We start from the raw sequence: 27,759 nt of genomic DNA on the forward strand, positions 1-27,759 counted from the left end.
TGGGACCACACCATCCACAGATACCCACACTTAATGCTTGTACACTTCCACTCAGTGGAACAGCACATGATGGGAATGAAAAACGTGGCCACTATGGAAATCCTTTGGCAATTTCTTAAAAAGTTAAACATAAACTTAGCCTATGACACAGCCGTTCCCTCCCCGTGCGAGTGTCACAGGGCATGTTCACAAAAGCCTCACTGGCAACAGCCAGTGTCCACCGACAGGTGAGTGGCTACCAAACATGCTGTCCATATAATGGATGCTACTCAGCCGTGAAAATGGGGCAGTGCTGACACGCTACAACACGGATGCTCGGAGAACATGCAAATGAAAGGAGCCACAAAAGGCCAGGTACTGTATGGTTTCATTTATCTGGTATTCACAGAAAGCAGGCCTGTAGAGACAGAAGACAGGTCTGTGGGGGCCAGGGGTGAGGGAGAGTACGAGGGAACCTTTTGGGGATGATGGAAACATTATAACCCAGACCACGGTGAGGATCGCACGACTTTGCAAAGCTGCGGGTCACTAGGCGATGCCCTTACAGGGTGAGTATATGTGAACGGTGCCCCCGGAGAGCAGAGCGCATCGCCCCACTGCTGTGGAGCCTGTTTGTCACGTGCTCTGCCCCTATTCTAGGTGCTCTGCGGGCAGGCCTGCCCTCCACCATCCCCTCAGGCCCACCCCTCCCTCCACCCACATCACAGTAGCTATCGAGGGCTCAGGCCCCCACCACATTCACAGAACACAACAGCCGCAAGCTGGGCCAGCTCTGTACTTTATTGGTCCAAGTCCCTCCAGCTTCCAGCGTTGGCAGCCGGCCTGGGGCAGGGGCAGGGCTTGGGCAGGCTGCCCCTTGCTGGGTGGGGCTGTGAGGAGAGGTGGCAGCCTCTGTCCCCTAGGCCTCCTCTCAGCCCTTTGGGGTGGGGCAGCACCTGTTGACAAGGTGGCCAGGTCCTGGCATGGCAGCAGGGGCAGACACCTCATCACCTTCAGTGCTGGATGTACTGGGGTGGGGGCCAACTCCATGCGGTCCCCAACCATCTGCTAGCAGGGGCACCCTGTCCTGCCCACAGCACAGTCGGTCAGCCTGCCCCTACCCAAGGCCCTGGGGTGCTCGCACCCACCCACCCACCCATCCCCAATTCAGCCACCACAGGACAGCAGAAATACATAAACAATCGTATTTTGGTTAAAACCACTCTGTTCCAGCCCAGCTGAGGCAGGTTGGGGGCAGAGGTGGGGGTCTGGTGGGGGAGTGGGGGCTCAGCTCTGCCTGGCTCCCATGGCTTCCGGGGAAGGGTCTGTGAGGACCTAGCTCCAGAAGAATCTGGGTGTCGGCTCACTGGAAAGTGGGTGCAAGCTTAGAGGCGCCCCGGGAATGCAGCCACCTGACGCCCCATGTGTGCAGGCAGGCGGGCGGGCGCCATGTGCATGCAGGTGCAGGCGCGGGCATCAGCTCTGGAAAGCAGAGGGGCTAGGGGCGTGCAGGTGGGCAAGCGGGCGCCAGGCAGGCCAGGACAAATGCCCCCGGAAGGCTCCAGGAGGCTCATGTCCCTGGCTGGGTAAGGCACAGAGTTTTGGTTTCCCAGGGCCCAGTCCCAGCCTGGCCCCACTCAGCAGCACGTCCAGAGCCCACGGGGTCTGTCACTTGGCTTTGGGCTTGGGCCTGAGGCCTGTGGGGAGAAGAAATGACATGGTTAGGAGCAGCCTTGCTAGGGCAGCGCCAGGGCGCCATGTCTGGGTCCCCAGGCCTCGGCTGTCCCTCTGTCACCACCGCCCAGTAGGCTGTGCCGTATGTTCTTGTGTCCACTGACCCAGGCCTGCTCTTTGGGCGGTAAGGCTCCGCCCGGTGGAAGGGGCCAGGGTGAGCCCCAGCAGGTTGGCTCCTGTCCCCCCGGCCCCGTCTAAGCTGGGTCTCGCCTCTGAGGTGAGCAGGGTCTGCATCTCCGGTGTCTCAGACCCAGGCTGCACTATCTATGCTCACAGTCCCCATGGTTACCACCCTTCCCGGAGCTCCCTGTCCCTCCCACAGTGGCCCTCCCGCTGGACTCTTCCCGCCTGCCCTTTCTCCAGCTGGGTCCTAAGGGCACGGAGGCCCGGCCCCATTGGCTCCTGCCACCTGCATGGCCTCCCCACTTGTCCATCTAACACTCTCTGTGCTCTTTGGTCCAGCGCCCTTGCTGCTTGTTCCCTCCAAGCGCCCCGCCAGGTGCTGTCCCGGCCCCTGGGGGTCCTGGGCAGTCGCAGATTTGAGAACCACTGCAAGGAGGCAAGTGGGGCAGAAACATGCGGTGAAACGACGCTCACAGCGGAGTCAGTCCCATTCCCCACTGCAGGGCGCCAGGACTAACAGCAGGAGCAACGGCCAGGCCCAGGGCAGGGCAAGGCAGGGACAGTGGGATGGAGGGGACAAAGGGGGCAGTGTGGGCCTCCAGGAGCATCGCCATGGACCATTGATGGGTCATCCACACATTAAGACTCACGTCATTAAAAAACAGGAGAAAGGCAGTCTGTGGGAGGAATGGTGGAACAAACCACTGTTCTGCAGCCTCCGTGCAAACCAGGAGTCACTCCTGGCTCCACTAATCAAAGTGTGGAAACGGACTGGGTGGCGGGGCTGCTGACAGCACCGCTTCAACCTGGCGATCGCCATTACCGTCAGTAAGCACAGGACAAACAGCCCCAGCCCCTCCTGAGATGCTCTGGGGGACACGTGTCACAGGTATAGAATTCCTGCCCCAAAAGGCATTCCAGGCCCAATGTGTGTGTGTGCAGGGGGGAGGGCAATTGGACATCCCCAAAATGGAGGTGTCGTCCATGATCTCAGTGTCACACAATACAGGAAGAGGCTGGCGACCAAATCAATAACGACGCAGGTGTGACCGGGACCCCTGGCGGTAGGGGACTATGTGAGAGCAGCAGGGACATGAGCTGGTATGCTCACTGCCTGGCTGTCCTGAGGACAAGGGCCTTGTTCCCAGGAGACCCCTGGGGCAAATTCAGGGGCCATGATGTCTATAAGTAATTCGCAAATCGTTCAGTAAAGTTGTGGGGACAATGTACCAAATAGGAACGATTTTGCTGTTTCGCAACTTTTTGCCACTTCAAGGTGAAGGGGGAGTGGTATTTGTTTTAATCTCCACACAGATTTCCTGTTGGGTTGAAGTTTTTCCAAATAAAAAGTTGGGGAGACAAGGAAGTGGGATTGCTTCCTCCCGCCCTCACCCACGGGGATGGCAGGGCTGGGCAGGGCGCGGCAGAAACTCACGCCCATAGACGGGGCTACATGCCTGGCAGGCTGATTGTTAGCTGCAGTGGCCACACGTGGCTGCTGGCCCTCGAACCCACAGGCCGCGCAGCCCAACTGTTGCTCATTTCCAGGGCCAGGAGCAGGGACCCACAAAGCTAAATCCTGGCCCCTAAGGGACATGCCAGCACTGTTTTAAGGGGCACATCGGTGTTTCACACCACAGCCAAGCTCAGCACGTAACTGGGGCCAACCCTGGAGCCGAGAGTAAAGGCTGGGCGTAAACTGTGAGCGTAAACTGTAGAGAGAGGTGCCTCCTCTGGTACCCGCAAGACCGCACCTCTGTGCCCTGGGTCCTGAGCCCCCGTCCAGTTGGTCAGCACACGGCTGTGGCACCAAGCCGGGCCTGGGCCCAGCTGGGCAAGGCTGGAGGCGTGTGGGGACAGATGGCCCCACGCTCACGGCGCTCATGATCGCTGGGGGCAGGAGTGAGTCTGTGCACTAGTGGCCCCCACACAGCACAGGCCGGGCGCAGCAGGGACCTGGGCCCATCTGTGTGGTCGCATCCCGGGCCACAGCAAAGGCCCTGACTGTCCTGGCCGCAGACAGGGTCCCGGGGACCCTCGCTGGGAGGTGCGTACGTCTAAACAGACCCACTCACTGTGTCGAAGGCCCGGCCTCCAGAGAGCAGGCCTGCACACCCCGCGGCGGGGCGTTTCAGCCTGCTTGTCCCTGGCAGCCCATCCTTGGGACTGTCCCTGTCCCTCACTGTCACCCTGCAGGCAGGCGTGGCAACCCCAGGGCCAGAGGAGGGCTGGGTTGTGCCCTGTGGACAGACTCAGAGTAAAGGTGCTGCCCTGGGCCCCAGGGTCAGAAAAGCCCAGGGTTAGGGACAGGCACCCTCAGCCTGTCCAGCCAGGCCTGGGAGGCCAAGCAGCGCCTGCCCCAGGCCCTGCAGCCCTGCTCCCGGAGGGCGCCCGAGTGGACCCTGTCCACCCACCCTCTCGAGGCCCAACTGCCCAGAGGGTAGCTCTGAGGTTGCACCTGCCACAGTGGAGGCGACCGACACCAGCTAAGCAAGGCTGCTGCCCCTGGAGGGTGGGGACGAGGGGCCAGGCGAGTCCCACCACAAGCGGCAAAGGCGGGCGGCAGGGAGGCCAGGGGTTAGTGTCAGGACGCCAGCGCGGGCCCGCCTCCATCGCCACCGTTAGTGCAGAGCGCCAGGTGGAGCACCTACCTTACTGGATCACACAGAATCTTTTGGTTTTAGTATCATCAGAGTCAGGGGCAACCTCTGCTTTCAAACAAAAGACATGCACTCAACAGCTTATTGCTGACTAGCAACCTGAGCTTGGACACTGGGCCAACACACAGCCGGCCCCCGGCCCCAGGCCCCAGGCCCCAGGCCCCAGGCGGGGCAGCCTTCCCACTGCAGGCAGGAGCTAGTGGCTTAGGGTGCAGCCATTGGGCGACGACCCTCAAAGCTGCCCTTCCTGGGGCAGAGGCTGCTGCCTCCTCTCCTGCAGGATATAGGACACCCCAGGAGTCATTCATTCTTGGGGGGAGGGGGGCTGGCTGGCTGACGCAGAGGACCAGTGCCCCAGCCCTGCATGACTCGCCCACCTGGGTCCCCTGCTTGGGGGACAAGAGTGACGGGAGGGGCCCCACGTTACCTTCCTGGTTCCATGATGGGCGCTTCTTTCTTCGCCTGCCAGTCCCCTTCGAGGCCCGGCTGCGGGATCTGGGGAGGGCGCCAGACCCTGAGGAGTCGGTCACTGAATCCTCGGAGAAAGACCTGTCCAGGGATGTGTCCAGAGTGGAGTCTGGGGCCGTGTCCTCCTCGTCCCCCTCCCCGCCGGGCTCTGTGGCAGGAAGGCCGGCGCCGCGGCCGTGGGCAGCTGTGTCCTCCGGTCCCTCGCCTGTGCTGTCGGCCTCAGCCTGGCAGAGGCTCCGAGGGGCTGTGGAGTCCTCAGTGTCATGGCTCGAACCCATGGCCCCAGGGGGCTTGTCACTGGAGAACTGAAGAGGCTTCAGGGCCTGAGCATCCCCGAGCACCAGCGGCCAGGCCCCTGCCGATGGCTGGGGGTCGTGGGGGTCCTCCACAGACAGAAAATCGCTGGCATCTATGTACCAGGAAGAGCGTCTCTCCTGGGGCCCGGGGCCGCCCTCTTCCAACAGGCCTCCAGTGGGTTTCGGGCTGGGGGTGGCGGCGTCCGTGAGATCCCAGTACTGACGCTCCCGGGCCCCTGTAGTGTCAACACCAGGCCCAGAGGCAGGGCAGCTGGTGCCTCCCACGGGGCCTCCTGTGGGGTCCCTGGCGGCCACTGTGGATGGAGCACACGTCGGTAGAGGGCAGGACACCCCCAAGCTGTTCCGATGGACCCCTGCTGATAATAAGCCCGAGTGGGGGCCCTCCCTCCATGTCAGCTTCTACCTGAATGTCCCTGCTCCTGGGAGCCTTCCTGCTCGTCTCCAAGCCAGGGTTCCCACAGGGTAGGCCCGGCTCGAAATCCTGTCTGTCCGCAGTGGGGGACAGCAGGGGAACTGAGTCCCAAGGCAGTAGTACACACCCTGTTTCCAGGGTCCCCATGGCAGCCGCCCCCAGGAGTGGAGGTGCCCCCTTAAGGCCTCAGGCTGCCTCTCACCACCTCGGCCCCTCTGAGCCCACCCCAGGGGCTGCACACATGGCTGTCACACCAGCCGGGAGCTCTATGTTTCAGAGGAGACACGTGGAAGCATCGTTGGGGCGAGCGGCCTCTCTAGCCCTGCCTCACGACTGTCCCCTATCTCAGGGCGGCAGGGGAGATGAGAGGATTTCCCTGTGAGGTCAGGGAGGGCGTCCTGGAGGAAGGGAGGCCCTGGGCAGCAAGGACAGCACAGGGGGAGGAGAACGGTGAGGAGGAGGGGCTGGGGGCTCACCAGAAGCCTTGTCCCTTTGGGGGTCTGCGGCCACCACCCTGCTGGCGCCTTCTGGGTCCCCTCGGCCACGGGCCGTCTTCCGAAGCCTGAAGCCCTTCCTGATGTCGGCCAGCAGGGCGTCGATGACACACACCTCTTCCTGCTTCCTGCCTCCCTTCCTGACTGAGACGCCCAGAGACGCTCAGAGACCTTGCTCACAGGGTCCCCGGAACCCACCAGGAGCCCTCGAGAGATGACCCACAGGGGACGGGGGAACCCTGTGTGACTCTGGGGGTACGGTGGCCACAGCACAGATGGGCCGCCCACCACGGCCCACCCCTTCCCTGGGCCTGGCCTCACCGGGCTTCCCGTCGGCGTCCCGCGGCCTCTGCGCCTCCTCCTGGGCCAGCTGCTGCTTCCTCCTCTCAGCCCTGGCAGCCTGCTCCTGCCGGTCCTTGTTCTCCTGTGCAGGGGAGGGGAAAGGGGGAGGCGGGGGAAGGGGGAAGGCGGGGAGGGCCGTCACACAGAGCCGTGAGCCCAGCGCCCACTGGGTGCACCTGCCGGCCCCGCCTGAGGACAGCCCTGCCCACCTTCAGGGCACGGACAAAGAGGTCCCGGAAGGTCTTCATGGTGCTGAATGTGTCCTCCAGGGACAGGTGCTGGACATCCTCGCACAGGTAGTGGGCCAGCTCCAGCTTCTTCTGCTCGATGGCCTGGAACACCTCCTCTAGTGTCTGGGAGGCTTCGATGCAGGCCTGAGGGAAAAGGGCATGGTCACCGCCCTGTGAGGGCCCATGGCTGCAGGAGGGAGATGGCCACCGGCGCAGGACTAGGGGTCTGGACGCTGCAGCCCCCAGGATCAGGGTAGGCCCCTCACCTGCAGGAACCACATTGGGGGGGGGCCCAGAAGAGCAGAGCCGTCCTCCTGACAAGGTGCCTGCTCTGGCTCTCCCCTCCCCACGCTCACCTGTCCTGCCCATGTCACGGTCCTACCTTGCGGACCCCAGGCCTGGTAGGGGCGGGGACTGGGAGACCACATTCAGCACCAGGGAGTCCTTCCCCAGCCCAGGGCCCCGCCCAGCACACCTGCCTGGAGGCGGTGGGCGTACTGCTCCTGCACCTCCTGGATGGAGGAGGACACCTTCCGCTCCATCTCCAGAAGCTTCTTCAGGTTGGTGCTGGACTCTGAGTGGATTATCTCCAGGTTGATCCTGGAAGCCACCGAGGACCAGGTGGGGTCAGGTGACAGCTACTGTCCAGCCTTGCACACCCGCCGGATGCCAGAAGCATGTCAGAGCTTTGGGATGGGCCGACCAGTATGGGAACAGGTACCCGCCTTCCATAGCAGGCGCTGGGCCTGCAGTGTCAAGGACCCCAAGGGCTCAGCCTATCCTCGCCTGACCCCCTTCAAGGTTCAGCAGCTCAGGAACCAGAGAACTGTCCTCGGCAGCATGGACCCTGGGCTCAGACAGCCTGGGCTGCTCTCCCAGAGCTCCCCACTGCGGGTTTTGTGGCCCCACGGACGCGGGCCTGCTTGCTAGGCCTCGGTTCCATCACAGCCTTGCTCACGGGTTAACCTTTAAAGTGGTTGTTAGACCTGCCCCCAGCATGACCAGGGTCAGGCCACTCCCTGTGTCTTCTCGGCCTGTTTCCTCCTCTAAGTCACACAGGACAGGCCACAGTGGACACGAGGTCCTGTCCCAAAGAAAAAGTGACTGATCTATTAGGCATTGGTTCCTGGGGGACCTGGGGTTGTACTGCAGCCGTGAGACCCAGCCTGGCCTGGCCACCCTGCTAGCAGAGACCAAAGGAGGGCATGGGCAGGGTGCACGGGGTAGGAGGTACCTACCCTGCCGCCTGGGACGGCTGCTCCAGATCCCGCGGCAGCTGCAAGAGGTCTGGGTGGCTCTTCTCCACCTCCTGCAATAGCACGTGTCCGGTGGGACCCGCTGTGGTCACCCCCAGGCCCCGAGGATGCCTGAGTCCCGTCGCCCCTGCCCCCCCAGCAGCTAGGGGCTTCCACACCCTTCCTCTGGGCCTGGATGGGAGCTGGAGAACGGGGCGGGGGAACCAGGAACCTTGAATGGGGGGCTCCTGACAGGGCCTATGGGAAGGGAAGAGCGGCCCGAGAGCAGGGAGGCGCCAGCAGGCCACCCAGCCCCGCCAGCCCCACCTCCAGCACGTGGTGCAGCAGCGTCATGCGGCTCTGCTGGGCCTTGGTCTCTGTGAGCTTCAGCAGCGTGCCGATCTTAAATCCGTCAGCGTCCCCGGTATGGCTGCCCTGCGAGGGACAGCAGTGAGTCTCCCTGACTTTTGGGGGTGGGGCCAGGGCGGCTGGGGTGCAGCCACTTACGTAGTTGAGGAAGTTCCCGATTCTCAGGATCAGCTGGCAGAAAACGGGCAGTTGGTGGCTGGTGAGCAGGCCTGAGGAAGGGGCCAGGCTCAGGCTGGAACCCCCACCGCAGGCGAGCTCGGGGGGCTCTAGAAGCAAGCCCCCTAGCATCAGTGCTCACTGAACCCTCACAACCCCGGGGAGCCGATGACCACCACTCCATTCTGGGGGTGAGGACGCTGAGCAGAACCTTCCAGAACCTGCAGCTGGCCTGGTGCTCAGCTAACTGTCCTGTGGGGCTTCAGGAAAGGTGGCCCTCCCGGCTCTGTGGCCAAGATGGAGTGGACATCTACTGTGTGTGTCTCTAGCAGAAATGAGCTGTAGCTCAGGGACCAGGCCCACTCATATTCCTGCCCCACGGCTGCAGCAAGTGCCTCCGACTCACTCAGACAGTGGTGTGTGTGCAGTGTGTCTGTGTGTGTGTCTGCACGTGCACAAATTGCGTGTGTCTCCACAGCGTGTGGCTCAGAGCTGGGATGGTGGTCTCAGCAATGCTGGCGGTACAAGGAGCTGGGTGGGCACCCCCTGCTGCTGCCCGCTCACGGCTTCTGGGCCCCACTCACTGTCACAGGCGGCTAGCACCAGCTGGGCCTTGGGCTGCACCATGTCCAGCACGACGGCTGTGCCCTCGCACAACAGCATGCACTCGACCCGCAGCTGGTAGCTGGGGGCACAGCAGGCAGTCAGGGCCCGGGGGCCGAGGCCCACAGCTCCACTCAGCACAGAGCTGGGGGCCCCACACCTGTTGGTGCTCTACGTTCCCAGGCTGGGCCCAGGGGCGCATTGGGCAGGACCTGGCTGGGGCCCAGGAAGGGGCATTTCAGGCCAGCACCCAGGTGCCTCAGGTGCCCAGTCACCGCCCTGAGGGCACCTCTCCCTCTTACAGCAGGCGGGTCTGGGCTGCGGTGTCCCAGGAGGGCCTGGGCGATGGCCGCACAGCCCTGCTGTCTCCTGCAGGTCTGAGCCCAGCTGCCGCCCTTGCCCGCGCAGGCCAGTCCCAGCTCACCAGGGAATGCTCAGCAAGAGGAGGTAGAAGTGGTCAGCACTGGCCAACTTGGCTCTGTCCTCCGTGAAGGAGCGTAGGTTCTCGATCTGTGGGGAGGAGGCCCACGCGTGGGATTCCAGTTTCTGCCCCCCCCCAGCAACCCCCCAGACTGCCTGCTGGTCTCAGCCACTCACATCTGAGCACAGTGGGCGAGAGTGCAGCCGGCCCTCCCCTCTTCTCTCCCCCGGCTGGGAGCCCCAGGCCCACATTTCTCCCTGCTGACCTCATGCTTCTCAGGAAGGAGCTTGAGCAGCTGCTTAAGAACCTCCACGTCAAACTTGGTGGTGTCCCCTGCGCGGATCATAGCGGTGACCTCCTCATTGGAGCTGAAGGGGGTGAGAGCACGGGTAGGGTGGGGGGGAGTGGGACAGGGACCCCGCCAGCTGGGCGGGGACAGCCCTCGGCCCGCGACACCTCTGCTGATTACACCAGGGTCTCCTCCCATAGCCATGAAGTTGGGGGCACAGAGTCGGTGAGCCACCTGCCTGGGTGACACAGCAATGAGGCTGGGGCTGAACAACCCACTCCCTGTAGGCTAGAGCACCCTCTGCGACCCCTTCCGGGGGGTGGGGTGGGGGTCATGCTCAGGACACAGACTCAGCAGCACCCAGCAGCCCCCTACAGGAGCCAGTGCCTGACACCTGCAGGGAAGGCCTGGGGGCTGAGATGCAGGGCCAGGTCCTCACTCTGGCTTGGCTGCCTGTCACCTGCCTGTGGCCTTGGGCAGGGGTCCCAGCCTCTCTCTGGGTGTTTCTCCAGGGAGTCTGGACTGATGGCCTGTGCCCCCAGCTGGGGCAGTCTGTGGATATTACCCCACCGACCATGTCCTGCCCCAGACACAGGATGTTCACTTTCCAGGAGCGGCCTGCAGAGGGCACTGCTGAGCCCGAGATGGGCGGTTTGGGCGGCTGGAGGAATTCGGGCAGGCAGGCCGGACCAGAAGGCGGGGCTTGGTGGGAGGGCTGGCCCCGAGACACTGGCCCTTTCCCTCATCACACTCACCACTTAAACTGCTTCAGGAAGATGTTGAGGTTCAGGCTCTTCTTGGCGTCCAGGAAAGTGATCTGGAAAACAGCCCACCCGTGGGCTGGTGTCTGGCCGTGGCAGGGAGCTCCCCCTCCTGGTCTGAGCCCCAGCCCCGGCCCAGGCCCTACCTCCTTAGGCTCCTTTCTGGCCGGGGCTGCCATGGACTCCTTGGGCTTGGCCACGGGGAAGCAGAAGAGCCGCTCGATGCTGGAGAAGTCGGGCTCCACCACCGGGGCGTCCGGGCTGCTCAGCGAGGCCCACATAGAGCTGTGCTCTGTGGGTGAGGCAGCCGTCAGTCCCATGCCTGCCAGGGGTCTGAGGGGCTGGTAGCTGGGCAGAGAAAATCCCCCATCTGCCGGCGCCCGTGTGCACGTGTATGGATCACACATACACACGCATGAGTCCAGGCTGGCAGTGACCTTGGCCGTGACCTCTGAGCACAGCACCCCCAGCCCCCATGGTGACAAGCACCCAGCCAGGGGCCTGAGCAGTACAGGGAGTGTGGCATCAGACACACATCAGCCTACGGGGTGTGTGGGAGGGGAGGGTCCTCACAGGTGACCTCTGACCTGGTTCTACCTCTTGGACTGGACTGCCCAGGGGTGCCAGGTGCCAGCACACATGCTATAGATACCACCTGCCATTCTTCCCAGCAGGGCCCAGGCCCCCACCTCCAGAGGGAAGCCACCTGTGGGGATCCAGGGCCCCCACCTTGTGCCACATTGGACGGCAGCTTCTGCCAGTTCAGCTTCTTCATGCGCACTGTCGGGGGGTTCACCCTCCGGTGGCTGGGGACCCAGGAGGAGCCCAGGCTGTGGTCCACCTGGGCTACAATGATCTCCTCCACACCACCCACTGTGGGGGTGCCAGAGGTGCTGGGCAGGGGTGGGGGTGGAGGGGGACCCCAGCCCACGACGGGCAGTGGTGGTGGGGGAGGGCACCCCATGTTTGGGAGGGGTGGAGGTGGGGGAGGGAGGGGTCCACCAGGGCCAGGCAATGGGGGGGGTGGGGGTGGTGAGGGGAATGAGGGCCCCTGGCCCGGCAGGGGGGGTGGGGGAGGGGGAGGGGGGATTGAGGTCCTGGGGCCCGGCAAGGGAGGTGGGGGAGGGGGTGGAGGGGGAGTGGAGGATGAGGCCCCTGGGCCTGGCAAGGGGGGAGGGGGGCAGGTGGTGGAGTGGGGAAGGGGAGGTGCAGGCAGGGGTGGGGTGAGCGCCGGCTGTTCCAGAGCTGTTGGCTGTTGAGCCACCTCTGGGCTTGCTCTCTGGCTGGTGAGCATCACCATTGGCTGTTGGCCCTCCACACCTGCCCTTAGGGCTTCAGTGTTTTGGGGGCAGCTGCCTCTCCGACTCTGGCCTAGGTCGGCCTGGACACTCTTATGGGCCTTGTCCAGGCAGCTTGGGCGGGGTCGCCCCTTGACAGACAGCAGCCGCTCGACCATCTCCTCCAGGGTGCATTCCTGGTCTGTGGTATGGGTGGCTGGGGTCAGGGCAGAAGGCCAGAGAAGGCAGGTAGGGGCAGCGAGAAAGGTGGGCCCCTCCCTCAGGCCGGGGGCAGGTCAGGGGTCAAGGATGGGCACCGCCCACAGTCTGAGACTCCAGAGTCTGCCCACCAGCGGGATCGCTCACCATCACTGGCCAGGAGCACGGCCCGGTTCACCAGGCTCTCCAGGGCTTCCCAGAGCAGCTGGCTGGAGCGGAGGGTGGGCTCCAGGTGCAGGAGGCCCTGCAGCACGGACAGCAGCTGGGCAGATGCCGGGGAGCAGCTCACCTGGGGGGGCGGACGAGTGCAGGTCAGTGGCCCTCCCCTCCCTGGGATGGCTGACAACTACTGGCCTCAGTTTACCAGAAGCATGCACCCCCGACCACTCCGTGCCTCTCGGGCCCTGGCGATCAGCCTGCGCCAGGGCCCCCCAAGCCCTGCACTGGAACGTGTGGGCGGACCGCTCTCCGGGTGGGGGCTGCTCTGTGCACTGTGGGATGTTTACCAGCATCTCTGGAAGCCAGTAGCATCTTTGCCCAATTGTGAAAACCCAAATATCTCCAGGTGTGTCTGGATGCCCTCCTGGGGACGTTTGCTCTGGGCTGAGAGCCACTGGGTTCAGCAAAGGGTGGGAGGTCCCAACCACGGAGCCTGAGATGGACCAGAATTCAGCCTCCCGGTCTCTCGCCGGTTCTGAAGTCCCCTTAGTCCAGCTGATGGTAGCCAAGCTGCTGGGGCCCAGGACAGCACAGCCACTTCTGGGCAGCCCTGGCCTTGGAACCCTGTCCTCCTGGGTCCTACAGCCCTGGCTCTGTCCCAGGGACTGCCCAGACCAGTCCTGGGCTGCCAGTTCCAGGCTCCTCGTCTTTCCTGCGCCTGGTCCCTTGCTGCTCCCTGGGTGTGGCTCCAGATCTGGTCCCACTGCTTGCCTCATTATGGTGGGGGTGGGACCTCCTCCCTGGAGACAGTCCCTGGGGGGCTGCCCCAGCAGGCCCACCTTGTGGAACAGGGAGGCGAAGACCTCGTGATGGCTGTTCATGTCCACGCCACCGCACATGTGCAGCAGCTCCTCCTCGTCCTCGGCTTTGGCCTCCTCGAAGGCCTCGAGCTGAATCAGCAGGTCAGCGTCCTCCAGGTCCCTGCCAGGGCAGGGTGCCGGGGTGGCTGAGCCTGCAGCTCCCACCAGCCCCCCACCCGGACAGACGCACAGACAACCCTGAGCAAGGCTCGTGGCCAGCCCATGGCCACCGCAGCCAGGTGGCAGCCGAGGTCTGTGGGGCTGGCACCCCTGGTCAGGGGCAGTGGCTCACAGGTCTGAGCCTGGCCCCCTCCGGGCTGCCCAGGAGTCAGCAAGCAGCTTATACCCCTTGGGAAGGGAAGAGCAAGTTCTCACCCACAGGGAGAGATGCAGCCCAGAGAGGGGAAGGATGACGTGCTGGAAGGGGCACAGGATGAGGGGAGGGCCCCTTCCGGGTGCTGGGATGGAGGCATGAAGACTACAGCTGCGGGGGTCCACTGTAGAGGGGCAGGGCTTTGCCCTGAGCAGCAGAAACTTGAGTGTTCACTGGGCCCAGGACCTGCCAATCTCCTCAGCCTGGCCAATGAGCTGCACCCTTGGGGGCAGGGTGCTAGCACCCTCTCAGCACTCTGCAGGTACTTGCCTGATGCCAGTTCAGCACCAGCCAGTCACACCAGCCTCACCTCTTCTTCCCAGGGTCCCCCAACCCAAGCTGACTTCCTTAAAGGTGGGAGCCCCACCCTGGACAGTGGTCCTGAGGCCCCAGATGGGGGTCTCAGCTGTGTGGGTACCCAATTAAATTTGAATTTCAGATAAACAATGAATGGTTTTTAGCATAAGTCTATCCCATTCAATATCTGGTATAAACTTATACCACAAACACGATCTGCAGTCTATTACAACCGATTTCACTGGTTGTCCTGTAGGGTATCTGGCAACCCTATTTTCTAGAGGCAGCTGCCAAGCCCTCGTTGGGGAAATTCCAGAGCAGCCTGTATGGCAGGGGTTCTCGCTGGGACCCCGAGGCCCTCCCTGCCCATCTGGACGCTCTGCTGGGGACCCAAGTGGGAGGTGGGCCTGGCTCTGGGGACACACCTAAGCCGCGTCAGGACGTCCAGCAGCTGCAGACCTGTGGAGGGAGACGGAGTCAGTAGGCCTTGCAGGCTGCGCAGGCCCCCACCCCAGGGTCACTTGTACCTTGTGACACCGTCCCCTGGGCTTGCTCCCACCACCCAGAGCACTCAGCCGGTGGGGGCGGGAGGGAACTCTGCCATTCCCACGGAACACGAGGGATGCAAGGCTTGGAGGGAGACATCTCGCTGGACACACAGAGGTGCCTGTTAAATGGTCACTGTCACAGCTGGCAGGGCTGGGGCTGGGAGTCGAGCATCCGCCTTACACTGAGAGCCCTCCAGGCCTAACGTCCAGGGTCCTGAAGGACCTGGCCCACCGAAGGGAGCAGGTGGGGGAAGGAGGCTCCCCGACTTATGGCAGAGCCTTCCTCTGGGGCCTGGGGTGGGGCCGGAGTCAGGAGAGCTCGGCATCTCTGAGGGGTGTCAGTGCAGGCCAGGCTGGCAGAGGGGTCCCGGCAGCCAGGGGCTAGGGCACTGTTACCGATGAACTCGCCACGCAGCTGGGTGCGGGCACGAAGGTCCTCGGGGCCCAGGATGATGGCGTTGACCACACTCAGCAGGGTGACCACATAGGGCACGTTGTCACTGTTGGAGAGCTCGTTCATGATGACGCTGAAGCGGTACTGCTGGCTGTACACCGTCTGTGGGCATGAGGGCTTAGCCTGCGCCCAGGCCCCCGCCACCCCGCCACCCGCCACCCCGCCGCTCACCTTGTAGTGGTCCAGGGCATCCAAGGCCAAGGCGTGGCCCTCGGGCGAGTAGATGCACAGGGCAGCCAGTAGCTCAAACACCTGCTTTTTGACCATCACGTTGGATGTGTCCAGAGCTGCGGAGGGCAGGGGGTCTCAGCGAGGCCCACGTCCCCAGGCCCGGCCTCCCCCTCCTCCCCATCAGCTCTCCTCCCACCTGTGCCTGCCTCCGGCCTGAACTCCCACACTTTGCAGGCAGACACATGGCGGGGCTGTGCACCTGTTCACCCCCACACCAGGTGCTGACCTCTCCAGGAGTGCTGACCTGCTTCCCCAACCCCAGGGGCAGCCCCAGTCACCAGGGTCTACCTTTAGTTCTGCCCTCTGGCTCTGTGCCCTTGGCCTCATCAACATACCTGCCCCGGGCCAAGCCCGTGTCTTCCCCAAACTCAGTGCCAACAGCCTCCCACCTCATTCTCTGAGCTGGGAAAGTTTTAGGGGTGTCCCTTGGATGGCAAAGGACTTTACAGACGGGCACAGCCAGGCCCTGACCAAATCAGACTGGAATGAGATGACCAGTGTCACCCACACGGGCACCTGCCCCACCGGCTAGCCCACCTGTCACTGCCCTCCCTGGAGCCCGAGCATGAGGGCCCTGGTCACTGCCACGGAGCAGCACAGCCTGGTGACAAGGGGCACACACTGACCACTGTCTATCAAGGGCCACCTGGGGCCTCTCCCAAGGCTGAGGACTAACTCTGGGCATGGCTTAGGGGACTTTCTGGAGGAGGTGACGCTGAGCAGGACTTGCACCACACAAAGCAGAGCAGCCTGAGGTGGAGGTGGAGACCTGGGCCACTGTTCAGGAAGAAGTCCCCAGGCGGCAGGAGCAGGGGACAGGGTGGGGGGTGATGACGCCGCTGGCGGATGCTGGCCAGCCTGAAGGCTGCTACAAGGCCACTCGGGTGGACTTGTGTTTTTGACCCAGGTGACGTCGGCTGCCACAGTGGCATGGATGGGGGCTGGAAGGCCAGGGACCAGGGAGGGGGAGGGGCCTGAACCAGCACCGGGCTGGGTGGACAACTGAGACAAAGTCACAGAACAGAAGGGGCAACTAGGTGCAGCTGGTGGGGGGACCATGGCTCCAAGGTGAGCTGGCGGTCTCAGACTTGAGGCGAATGGGAAACTGGCTCCTCCTCCAGGAAGCCCTCCCGCCTCCCGGGGCCTGGAGCCTACTGACTCCCTAAGGTGTGCCATGCACCCTGCTGCCCTGCCCACCCTGGGAGAGCTGGCGCACGTAGGCCTGGTTGCTAAGGATGTACTGGATGCCAGGCTGCGAGTTCATGACGGCACGCACGCAGCTGATGCAGGTGAGCTGCAGCAGGGCGTCTGCGATGCGGGCCACGCCGCGGCCCGACAGCCGTGCCAGGGCCTCGAGCAGCAGGTCCAGGCCGCTCTGCTCCAGGAACTGCACCATCCAGCCTCCGTCGCTGCTCTCCAGGCGCTTGCGCAGGCCAGAGTAGTTGACCACAGACGGCACCTGCAGCAGCCGGATGCACAGCTCGGGGTCCGCGCTCTCCAGGTTGGCCTCCGTGGGGTCCGCGTCCTGTGGCCCCAGCTTTTCCTTCAGTGCTGCCCATTTGCGCTGCGCGCCCTGCTTCACCGACATTTTGCCGAACTGTGGGCCAGAGGGAGGCGGAGGTCAGCCCTGCCGGTGGAGGCCGTGTTCTCCACGGGGCATCTCCACCTGCCAACCAGGGGTTCATGTGCTTCCCGACGACACCCGACACCCGGGCCTCACAATGTGCTGGCAAGCCCTCGTGCCACCAGGGCGTCCCCTGTGCCAGGCGCTCCTTGCACCCATCACTGACTGAATCACCATAGCAACTAAGGAGGCAGCAGCACCTCCCTGCTGTATGCATGAGGACCCCAGGTGGCTACACTGGCAGGAACACCACTGACGCAGTGGTGATGATGCAACAGAAATGGCATTCTGGGGCTCCCTTATTTCACTCCCAGAGCGCTTTCCCTGCCCAGTGGACAGGGTCAGATGGGCACAATGAGTGGATGGTAGGAGATTCAGGACCCTGGGCACTTCTGGACTGCCCACAGCACCAGGACTGTGGCCAGGGAGCGGGGCTGACTCCAAGGTCAGGTCCAACGCCCATCCAATTTCAGACAAATCCAGGGCGCCATGGGTGAGCAGCCCTGCCAGGTCCCAGCTTTTGTGGGCTTCAGCTTGCCAACCTGGGTGCAGGTGGAGGATTGGGTAGTCCCCAGGTCCTCAGCATGTGGAGATTTACCCAGACTCTGCAGCAACAGTTGTGACCCCTGCCCAGAATATCCCCCCAAAGCGTGCCTCTCCCCAAAACAGAAAAGCAAGACAGGCAGGCGGACTCTCTGTGTCATCGCCATGCCCACCAAGTCCCCCGCCCTCGGGCCGTTAGCTGTGACGCTGTCCCCAACGACAGTGCCTGGGAACTGGCTCCAAAGGTCAGGGGCAGCCCAGGCTCTCCAGTGACCATGTATGGCTCAGGTCTTATATTTAGCGTCTGAGAAGGGCAGCGTGGAGTCGCTGGGAGGGAGCACGAGGGGCAGGGCATGGCGGCACCACCGTGCCTCCTCACGCCCAGGGCCTGGCCCCAGCACTGCCCACCCCTGACTCTCGGCCTCCCACCACCCCTGAGGCAAGCACTGTACACCCCCACTCTACAGGAGGGGGATGAAGGCGGAGCCCAGAGAAGCCAGGCCACATGCCACAGCCCCAGAATTGGAAACAGTTGGGCCACGTGAGACTGGACCCCAGAGGGGTGCCTGGAGCCCACAAGATGTTGGCCGGCCAGCTCAGCTTCACTCTAAGGGCTGCTGGACCTGGTAACTCAGAGGGGAGACCCCAGGGGCCATCAGAGGTCATGCAAGAGACAGAGGCTGAGTGGGGACAAGAGCCCAGGTATAAGTCCCGGTCCTGGAGGCCCTGCTCCCCTCTGTCTTGGTGAGGGTTCAGGTGTCCTCCCTTGAGGCTTCCGGAGCCCACCCCCCAGCCTGCTGGGAGCAGAGAACAGCCCCTGCTCTGTTTGCTGTGGGTCCTTCAGGAGGCAGCCTAGTTGAGGGGAAGAGAGGGCTCCGACCTGCACGTGCACCCAGCTCTGGCCCTCGCCTGCAGACCTTGGCTGAGTCACTGTCCTGTCTGAGCCTCAGTTTCCTCACCTGTGCCTTCAACATCAGCCTTTTGGGAGCATCCTGAGGCAGTGGGCATGGACGTCCCCAGCAGGCAACAAGAGGGGTGTCGGGGTGTTCATCAGCCCTCCCTCAGGACCCTCAGCCTTGGTCCTGGTTGATGGAGAGCCTGGAGCCCTCCCTCTCACTCCATGGTCAGACCCCCACCAGGTCTGGCCCCCATGGCCCTCTCGCCCCACACCGTCCACTCACCCAGATGCGCAAGACCTTCCTGCTGCCTCTGCCCACCCATTCCAGGCCCTGCCGCGGGCTGCCCCTCATGCTCTCCTGGCTTCTCATCGCTGCTGACCGCTGAGCTGCCCAGCTGCCAGCCACAGCCCTGGACCCTTCTGGGCAGGGGAGGAGGCCGCTCCCAGCACCATGAAGAGCATAGCAGACGGGCATCCACACACACTGCCACCCCCGCGGGTACTGCTGCTTAAAGAGGTACCCAGAACCAACCCCCCCTTCCCCGCCTCCATTGGCATGAGTCCCTGTTTCCTTGGCACAAGCTGAGTGGACAGGGCATGACCTCTCCCAGGCCAGGCCTCTGGGATCCCAAGTGTCCTCTCCAGCCAAGAGCCCCACGGGTCCCCGGATGCAGAAAAGCCACGTCTTAGAGGGAGCCAACATCACCTAGAGGTGCCCCACCAGCACTGCCCAGTCCCCAGGGCCATGGGCTCACTCCCCTAAAAGACCCTGCCTGTGGGGTCCCCTTGGTCTGGGGGGGTAGTGCGTGGGAACACAGCAGGGGTGACCGACCCCCACCTATCCACGGAGATCCTGTGCTGTGCACCCTGCTCTGTGTCCTGGAGCTGAGCTGCACAAGCTGGCTGTGCCCTACCTGGCACCCAGTGGGGCAGCAAGCATGCACAGGGCTCCGCTGGCTGTGGCCAAGGTTGGAAGGGTGTCCAGCCGGACAGTGAGCTCAGCTGGGGACCCAGCGGCTGAGGTGGGTGTGACTGTTGTCCCTCTGGGATGCCCACCAGGCTGCCCAACCTCCTTCAGTGCCACCAGCTCAGGTCTTGGGCCGAGGACATCTCCCCACAAGTGTTCTGACCGCTTTTCAGGGTGAGAGACTGAATATACAAGCAGACAATGGCCAAACCACATATAAAGATAGAGTCTGACCCACAACCTGCCAGGAAGCCTATCCTTCATCTGCAGGAACCAGCCTAGGAAGCAGCCTGCTCCAGTCAGACCTCTGTCTCCAGCGACAGCCCCGGAAGCCACACACCCTCCCTGTAATGGTCATCCATGCACCAGGTTTGATTGGTAACTGACGGCTTCCCTAACTCTGCCCCCACTTCCAGCTTAAGACCCCAAGCAATCACCTGGAATACCCCACTTCTTGCTGGCTGCCCAGATTCCCCAGGCCCTTAGGGCATCCCGAGCCGTTTTTCTATGAAACTTTCTATGCACAGAAGATATTTTAACAGATTAACATATATCACATAATATGTTTACATTACGTGCATATGTGTGGATATAGTAACAAGTAACATATAAACACACAAAAAACTACCGAGCTCTCCCATTCTCTGGCCTGCCCTGAGCGGTGGTGGTGGCTGAGTCCCAGCGCCGAATAAGCAGCCTTTGGCTTCTGGGTGGCCGGCAGCACGGGAGGGAGGCCCGCGTGTACTGCTCTCAGGAGCAGGTCTGCAGGGAACACCCTTCCCAGGACGCAGCATCCTGGAAGGTAGGGCCTGGATCCTGGGCTTACTCTGTTCTCCATTTGGAAAGCTTGTATCTCAGAGGGCTGCTGTGGGGCTCCCCACGGAGAAAGTGGACCTGGTGGGCACACAGTGAGCTCTCGGGAATGCTCGCGGATGTTGTAACATTGTGTGGATGCCAGGTCCTCCACCCTCGGCCCTGTCCAGACCGCGGGCTGTGTCTGGCTCCCAGGTAGGCTTGGTGCCCAGACCAGGCGTGGCAGCAGGGACCTTCCTGGGCCCAAGCTCACCAAAGTGGGGCGTGGCCCGCCTGCCCTGGGCAGGACCTCCTGTGGAGGCGGGGACAGAAACTCAGGAATGTGATGTAGTCTCAGAGCTTCCCCAGCTAAGGGGTGTGGCTGCCCTGCCCTGGGCAGGCTCCGCACAGTAATTTGCATTTGCACAGCTTTTCAGCCAACACCACAGGCCACTGCAGTGCAGGACCATCTGAGGTTCCCAAGGTCCAAGTACGCTGTGGCTGAGGCCAGCTAAAAGGTCTGGGGCGCTTCAGCACCCCCATCTGCCCTCCAGGCAGGTGTCCCTCCGCCTGTACCAATGGAACTATGGCGGGCAGGGGCCTTTGCAGGTGAAGACTGCGAGGCTCTGACGGGATTGTTCACCTTTTTCTACCAATAACGTGGGGTTTCCACTTGGAAGGGGTCATGCCACCCCTTCAGACTGCGACTCCTGAGGGTAGGGTCTCCCTCAGAGTTCCCGTGCGGTCAGCCCTCTGACCTGGCTGTCCTGCTGGCAGGTGCTTACCCAACCCACAAAGGGGCTGCCTTCAGGACCTGGAAGAGATGGGGACACTGGTCCAGTGGACCTCTTGGCCACCTCTGCTTTCCTACCCTGGCCTGGCCAGCCTGGCGCAGCGATGCTGGCACCTCCACCTGGGTGCCCATGTGCCCAGGCAGCTGCACTAACACAAGGAACTAGGAAGGCACTGCCCCTGTCTGGCAGTTGTCTGTCAAGCAGGGAGGGTGTGTGTGTGTGTGCGCGCGCGCGCGCAAATGTGTGTGGCTGGTCCCCTGGATTTCAGAGACCAGCTACCCAGCCCTGCTGTGATGGGGAAACTGAGCCACAGAGGGCGAGCCTCTGAGGCTGGCACCAGGGCCAAGCTGTGTCCTGGGCACACGGGCCTATTGAGCTTTGAGCAGTGTGGCCGGTGGGGAAGCCCAGACTCGAGGCTAGAGCTTGGCACCCTTGCGAAGGGGGTGCTGCCTTCTGTTCCTGCATTCCTGCAAGGGTGGGTGGAGAGGTTCTGGGGACCCAGGGCTGAGGGCTGGGGACATGGGCACCTGTGAGAAAGGCTGGCTGCCTGGGGTGGGGAGGCAGCTTCGGGCGGTCCTGTGAGCATCAGCAGAGGCCCGGGGTGCTTGTGGGTCTAGAGCCAGCGGGGGTGGGGTGCAGAGAGTGTGCTTGTCTTCCCTGGGGTGGGCGGGTAAGATGGCAGGAGCAGGATTCCGGAACCGGGTGGCAGGGGCTGCCACACTGTATTTTTAGCTCCTCCAAGAACCCAAATTTTTCCACTGCCTGGCAACGCTTGGATTGTGTTTCCTGGTGGCTTCCTGCAGCTCAAGGGCAGCCCAGGCTCTGCGAGGTGAAGGGAGACCCTTGGTGCTGAGACCGCCCTTCCGTGACCCCCTATTACTCTCCCTCCCACAATCTTGGCTCCTTTAGAGCCTCTGGTGCCTGTGTCATCTTCCCCACCAGGCCACGAGCCCTCAAGGGACCTCCACTGACTTGTGTGGGCTCAAACCAGGTAGGGGGTCCTGTGCAAAGTGAGCCTCAAGGGAATGAGGAAGAATCGAGCATCCACCCATTGCCGCCCATCCAGAGGTTCGGAGTGCACAGGGCCTTGGGCTGGCAGTGCCTTCACTGTCCCCTGGCCCGTTTCATATCCAAGCAGTCCCAGGATGGAGTGGCGGGCCCCTGCCTCACAAGCCCTCACTGCTGCATATGTGGAGGGCCCCTGTGGAGTGGCCCCCGGCCACTGCAGTCAGCATCCAGCAGCAGGACCGAAGGGGCCCCCTGGGAGGTGGGCGGGCACCGAGAGATTCATGGCAGTGCCAAGTTAAAACAGAGGCGAGGAACAGGGCACCAAGTCACACTGTGTAGAACTTCAACCACATGAAATATGTGTCACACAGGACATGTGCCCGGACACTAGCAGAAGTTGCACTGGGAGGAATGTGGTCATTTTCATAATTAGGGAGCGAGAGGACGTGAGAGAAGAGAACGAACAACACCTCACAGAGGAAGCGGGGCTCAGAGCAGCCACCCCCAGCTCAGGTCACCAGGGAGCAAGCGGCGGGGCCCGCAGCTGGGCCTCCTCCAGAGCACTGCAGCAAAGCACTGGTGGGCCCCCCCATAGCAGAGAGGGGCAGGGGTCTGGGCTGGCTGCTCTGAGAGCTGGGGGACATTACTGGTCAGAGAGCCAGGCCAGGACTCAGCCCACTGCGACCCTAGGATGTGGAGGCAGGTTGGAGTGATGTCAGACACGCTGTACCCAGGCCTGGCCTGGCCACATCCTCCAGGCCCCACCCTCCTAGGTTAGGAACCGAAGTTGCCAGAAGGCAGGGAAGGTGGCCCAAGGACTCAGGCACAGGCCACGCCTTCTGGGAGGGGAGCGCAGTGCGGCTGCCCATGGCTACCCATGCTCACCTGGAGCGGGTCCTCGGAGCACAGCCCTCAGCTGGGCAGTGTTTTCTGGGACAGCCCCTCCCCCAGCACATGGCCTAGCTCTGCGTGGAGGACAGGAAGGGTGGAGACACCGGCGCCAGGAAGCCTTGCTTTCGCTTCCACCTGCACTGAGGGCTGGCAGGGCCCGCTCTGCCCTGGCCTCCAGCTGTCCCCAGAGGGGCAGTCTCTGCGCCTCAGCCTTCACAGGTGCACAAAGAGGTGGGCTCATGGCGAACTCCCTGAGGGCCTGGCTACCTCTGACACTCCCAGGCTCTGGTCCAGAGCCTGGGGGCCTGAGGCGGGGAGGGCCTGCCCGAGTGCCCCAGCACAGGGGAGCAGCACGGCCACACCCCCATGACAGTGGCCTCTGTGCCTGAGTCAGTTCCGACAGCAGACACTGGAGCCAGTGATGTCTACAGATCTGTGGTTAGGGGTTGGGGAGGGTGGGGAACTCGGAGGTCCCGCAGGTGGCCCGGTGGCAAGTGGCCCGGTGGTGTCTGAATATGGTGCTGCTCTAGCACAGGCCCCAGCACCTGCACGGCTCCGAGGCTGCCCCAAGAATGCCCGCTGCCCGGGTCCCCCCTCCCAAGACCAGACGCAGCACAGAGATGCCCCATCCAGGAGACCCCAAGCAAAGGCCCCTCCCAGCCTGGGAGGCCCCTGGATGCCCAGGGAGGAGACAGCGCGGATGTGTGAGCTGGCCTAGGCCTCGGTGTTGGGATGGGACCTGAAGGCTGCCCACTGCCTGCCCCGGAGGGCGGCACCCAGCCCTGTCCCGTGTCCCAGCTCAAGCCTGCCTGCCCAGAGCAGTGAAAACAAAGCAGCAGATTGAGGGTGGGGGAGGGGCACAACCGGCACTGCCAGGGGCTGAGGCCAGGGGCTGGGGGTGGGCAGGGCACAGCTCAGGTTCTGGGTAAGACTAAGCTCTGCCACTGACCAGTGGGGTCCCTGGGACAAACCACAGGACCTCCCAGGCCCTGGGTCCATCCTCAAGTGGGGGTAAGCATGTCAACGCTGACCCCACAGGCCGTTGGGCCCATGTTAGGTTGGGCGGCCCCTCTTAGCGTCCCTGGGCCACCAGCGCCAAAAGCCCAGCCCAACCGGACGAGCGAGCTCTTCAGCATGTGGCGCCAGGCGCTGGTGGCACTGGTTGCTGGAAGCCCAGGGGTCAGGCCCATTCTGGACTCACATTTCTCACCTGTGAAATGGCCACGATGTTCTCCAAGGAGCTTGGGCTGGCTGTGCTGTGCAGCCCGCCAGGCCCCGCCTGGCTGCTCCCCCCACCTCCTCTCAAAGGCGGCCTCCTGGGTCCCACCTCTGGGCCTTTGTCTTGGCCTTCCTCCCAGCCTCCTGCCACCTCCACAAGCAGCACCCTCACTTCTCTGCCCCCACCTCCACAGCCTGGCCCAGCCCCTTGGGGGGGCGACCTGGAAGTAGCAGGAGGGAGCCATGGGTGCCTCTAAAATGGGCAGGATGCGATCTGAGCACCAGGGGCTCCTGTTCTCAGGCCAGTCAGGTCAGTGCATGGGGGGTGCAGAGCGCGGGCACAGGCAGCACCCCAGGAAGAGCAGATGTCTGCCTCCGCGCTGCTGTGCGCGGGTGGCAGTGCAGAGCTGTACTTGGAGCAGAAACGGGGACCGGGGACATGGACTGTGGGGAAGGCAGGCTGCACGCTGAGGCCACATCCCAGGGGATCGGGGACCAGGCACAGATGGGGACACTGAAGCCCTCTTACACAGCCAGCCAGGGTCCATGCTGGCATGCATGCCACATATACCAGCACTTGGCAAGAGCCAAGAGTAAGCTTAGGGGAACCACTGCCCCACTAGCCAGGTCTGCCAGGACTCCACGTGCCTGGGGGGCAGGCACGACTGGGCACCCAAGTAGCTGGGGCTGGCCTCTCCCACAGCAGCTGAGTGGGGGCTCGGAGGCCATGCAAGGACACCACCCCAGGGCCGTGCACGTGGCTAGACCTGGACGCCTGGCCCTCTCCTCCCTGAGCACCGTGCCTTGGTCAGCCTCCATGCTAGGCTTTGATGTGAGGTCTCAGTGGCGCCAACTGAAAAGTGGGAAGCACAGTTGGCCTCCGCCTCTCCAAGTGCATTTCCCAGCTGGCCTCCCACCCATGGAGGCCTGCACCCAACGGTCCTGGTCAGCCAATCCTCCCAGCAGCGCTGGCCATGCACCCCCTGCCCAGGAGGCCTCTGCCTTCCTTGTGGGCTCGTGCGAGCTGGTGGCTTCCAGTCCACCTTCCCTACCCTTCCTGTCCCATTGGGCTCCTGGGTGCTGTAGGGGAGACTAGAGGTATGGGGACGGCCCGAGCTTCCAGGCACTCCAGCAAGGCCAGCCAGTTCTCACCCTGACCCCAGGAAGTCGCCTTCTGTATGCCCAGTGTGGTGTCTGCCACCAGAGGCGACGCACACAGTAGGAGCTTATAAATGCCTCTTGCAAGAATGGCGGCACTGATTCTATAACCCAGCCACCCTGGCCTCAGTTTCCTCATCTGTGAAACGGACGATAATCACCATCCCCACACCTCACCAGGCGGGCATGAGGGCAGGAGGCTGTGGGAACGCGGCGGGCTGGTTCACTCCCTCATTCACTCATTCAGCCCAGACCCTGCTCGGGGCACCGGGCAGGAGTGCAGCAGTGGACAGGCCAGGCTCGGGGCTGAGGCACACCTGACAGCACCACGTTTAGCCACACCGAGGACGGTGCTGTGAGAGGACCAGCAGCAGTGGCCTCTCCTGGGGGGACAGGCCCCGCCCCCTTCCTGCCTGGCCGTCACCGCGGAATCCCCCTTCACCATGGAGGTGTCTCTGTGTGGTGGACAGAGGGGGGCAGCTGTGTGGACAGGCTCCACACCGCCTCAGGACTCAGGCTGTCCAGTGTTCAGAGGTAGACGGGGCTGGACCCTCCTTGCTAGGGTGAGGCTGGCTGGAGTGGGGGCCTCCCTAACAGGAGGCCACATGGTTGGACTCTGCTGTCAACCTCCAGTGACGGGGAGCTCACCCCTCCTAGGCACTCCCTCCAGCCTGCTCATCTGGAACATCCAGGCACCCAGGCCTGGCTGTGTCCACTGGGGACAGCCCTCCAGAGCCATCTCCCTACACACTCCCCCGTCCACTGTCCTGAAGCACTGGTGGGCACGCCTTCCCCACCCACTATCTTTGAACTGGTCACCTATCAGACACCTGCTATGTGCAAGACTGCAGTGGGGGAGGGGCCAGGCCGCTGAGTCAGGCCCTGCAGGGGAACTCTGCCTCCTGGGTCCTGCTCTGGGACCCCTCAAAAGCCCGGTCCAGAGCCGGCTGGTGGTGGTATGCCCTGCACCCACAGGCGGCGCCCTGGTATTACCCAGCTACTGTGCATCCTTCCCACAGCCTTCACCCGCTCACTTTTCCCACCCAGAAAAGAACACACCTGAATGAAAGGCGGACAGAATCTATTTAGGGCAGGAACTTTCAGGTCCCGAAGGTGAGGTGTATGTAGTTAGCTTGAGCCACACAGCACAGCAGCACCTCCACGACGCGGGGAGCCCCCTCACCGAACGGTTAACTCTGCCAGGAGGGAGCGGGCACAAGGGCTGCCTGGCTGGTCACAGAAGGACACCCCACTTGGTCACCTCAGTTCACTCCTCTCAGCAGCACCCCCCTTTCTGCCTGCCGGCTGTGATGACCTGTCCGAAAGCCTGGAGCGGAGAGCTTTTGGGGAACGATGGGAGGACTGGGCCAGTGGGCAGGAAGGGCTCACTGCACCAACAGCTGACCTGGGAAGGGGACAGTGTGAGGTCTCAGACCCCACACCTGGAACCGAGTTCTGATATTAGCTGCAGCACCCATTCCCCAAAAGTCCCCTACCCTGGGTGGCACCACGAAGGGGTTTAAGGTTCTGTGTCCCTGCCTCCTGCACTGCAGAACAACAGGGAGGGGGAGGTCCACACCTGAGCCACTGTCCCCACCCTTCAGAGTGCAGATAGGGAAACCATAGAAGGCAAGTGTCCTGGCCAGGCCCCACAGGCTGAGGGAGCAGGGGCAGGCCGGTGGGAAGGGAACTTCCCAACTCCAGTTCCCCTTTGTGGGCATGCCTGACCTCAGGGGTCCATTCCTCTCCTGGTTGGGGGTAGGGTCACCACCATCTTCCCTCTAACTCCTGCTGTGTTCAGCTGGGGCAGGACACTAATGCTGTGGCCACAACTGAGACGGTCACCATGCAGCCTGGAGTCCTGGGCCAAAGACCTCAGGAGGCCTGGCAGATACCTTGGCTATGCAGGGAGCAGCTGGCGGCTGGCGGAGGCACAGCTGGGCACCCTGGCTTCCCACCTGAGGTCACCATCACTCCTTGGTTTCCTCCCCAGAAAGGGGGTCCAAGAGTGAGACTGGCGGAGCACAGGCCAGCCTCCCAGCCCCACCCAGGAGGAGCTGAGAGCAGTGCTCGGGCTTGCTTCCCCAAGGCACCTGTAGGGGTGCCAGGGCCCCGTGTGCACCCGCCCGAGCGTGGGCAGCTACAGACCCAGCAGCCCAGGCGGGACCTCAGGCCTGCGCGCCTCGCGGTTCCACTCCAGCGGCGAACGCGAAGTTGAAGTTTATTTTTCCAACTGTGACTGATTTATGGTTAGGATGTGGCAGCCGTGAGGCGGGGAAACTGTGCCGGCACCGGGTGGAGAACGCCCGACCTTCGGTCCACCACCCGCGCGCAGCGTCTCCTCGCCGGGGCCGGCAGTCCCGGGTGGGCGTGGGCGGTGGGGCCCGAGGCGCCCTAGGGTCCCCGCCGAAATCCGGGGTCCAGCCGCTCTGCGCCGCGGGGCTGGCTTGCCGCCACTCGGGGAGCACACGCCTCTGCCCCAACCCCACTCCCCAGACCCAAGTCCCCACCCCCCGCCGTGACTCAGTTTCCCCACGGCTCCTGGCGGGCCCAGACGGCGCGGACTTACCAGGTAGGGGGGGCGGCCGGGGGTGGGGGCGGGCAGCCGGCGCTCAGTCGGGTCGGGTCTGGGGCTGCAGGCAGCCGCCGCACTCCGCGGGCTCCGCACAGCTCCGGCGCGGGCTCAGGCTCGGGCTCTGGCCGGGCGCGGGAGGAAGAGAAGGCACCGCCCCGCCCCGCCCGCACGCGGCCACGTGGGGAGCTAGCGTGGGCCCAGGGCGGAGCCCGGGGCGGGGGTCGCCGAGGAGGCTCCGCCCACTCTGACGGGGCGCTTTCAGGGGATCTCCCCACGCCTA

At 63.4% G+C, this 27,759-nt stretch overlaps 1 protein-coding gene across 3 annotated transcripts; it reads right to left on the bottom strand.

Moving 5' to 3' along the window:
* Nucleotides 1–365: 365 nt before the first annotated feature.
* On the bottom strand, nt 366–27,759 carry INF2 (inverted formin 2). Of its 3 annotated transcripts, none has more exons than XM_033108876.1 (23): nt 27,474–27,759; nt 16,209–16,608; nt 14,952–15,067; nt 14,723–14,882; nt 14,204–14,237; nt 13,088–13,229; nt 12,237–12,378; nt 11,323–12,072; nt 10,740–10,885; nt 10,588–10,649; nt 9,809–9,911; nt 9,547–9,632; nt 9,104–9,204; nt 8,502–8,572; nt 8,322–8,429; nt 7,998–8,068; nt 7,239–7,359; nt 6,739–6,903; nt 6,509–6,611; nt 6,170–6,331; nt 4,924–5,574; nt 4,488–4,544; nt 366–1,676 (listed from the first exon to the last, which is right to left on the bottom strand). In XM_033108876.1, the coding sequence occupies exons 2-22, from the start codon at nt 16,597–16,599 to the stop codon at nt 4,489–4,491; spliced, it is 3,741 nt and encodes a 1,246-aa protein (XP_032964767.1). In that variant the 5' UTR covers nt 16,600–16,608; nt 27,474–27,759; the 3' UTR covers nt 366–1,676; nt 4,488. The 3 variants fall into 3 exon arrangements, with proteins under 3 accessions (XP_032964767.1, XP_032964765.1, XP_032964766.1); XM_033108874.1 differs by lacking the exon at nt 27,474–27,759 and adding an exon at nt 18,360–18,554; XM_033108875.1 differs by lacking the exons at nt 4,488–4,544; nt 27,474–27,759 and adding an exon at nt 18,360–18,554.

The sequence above is a fragment of the Rhinolophus ferrumequinum genome, chromosome 6 (assembly GCF_004115265.2).
Source record: "Rhinolophus ferrumequinum isolate MPI-CBG mRhiFer1 chromosome 6, mRhiFer1_v1.p, whole genome shotgun sequence".
In the NCBI taxonomy this organism is placed as follows: domain Eukaryota; kingdom Metazoa; phylum Chordata; class Mammalia; order Chiroptera; family Rhinolophidae; genus Rhinolophus; species Rhinolophus ferrumequinum.

Bases quoted from the DNA above. Each gene is read 5' to 3' on its own strand.
- INF2 (XM_033108874.1), bottom strand. From the start codon at position 18,551: ATGCCCGTCTGCTATGCTCTTCATGGTGCTGGGAGCGGCCTCCTCCCC. The intron at 13,230-14,203 runs GTGTGTCCCCAG...CTGCCCTGGCAG, and splicing joins GACGTCCTGACGCGGCTTAG to GGACCTGGAGGACGCTGACC. The intron at 4,545-4,923 runs GTAACGTGGGGC...GTTTGAAAGCAG, and splicing joins CCCATCATGGAACCAGGAAG to AGGTTGCCCCTGACTCTGAT.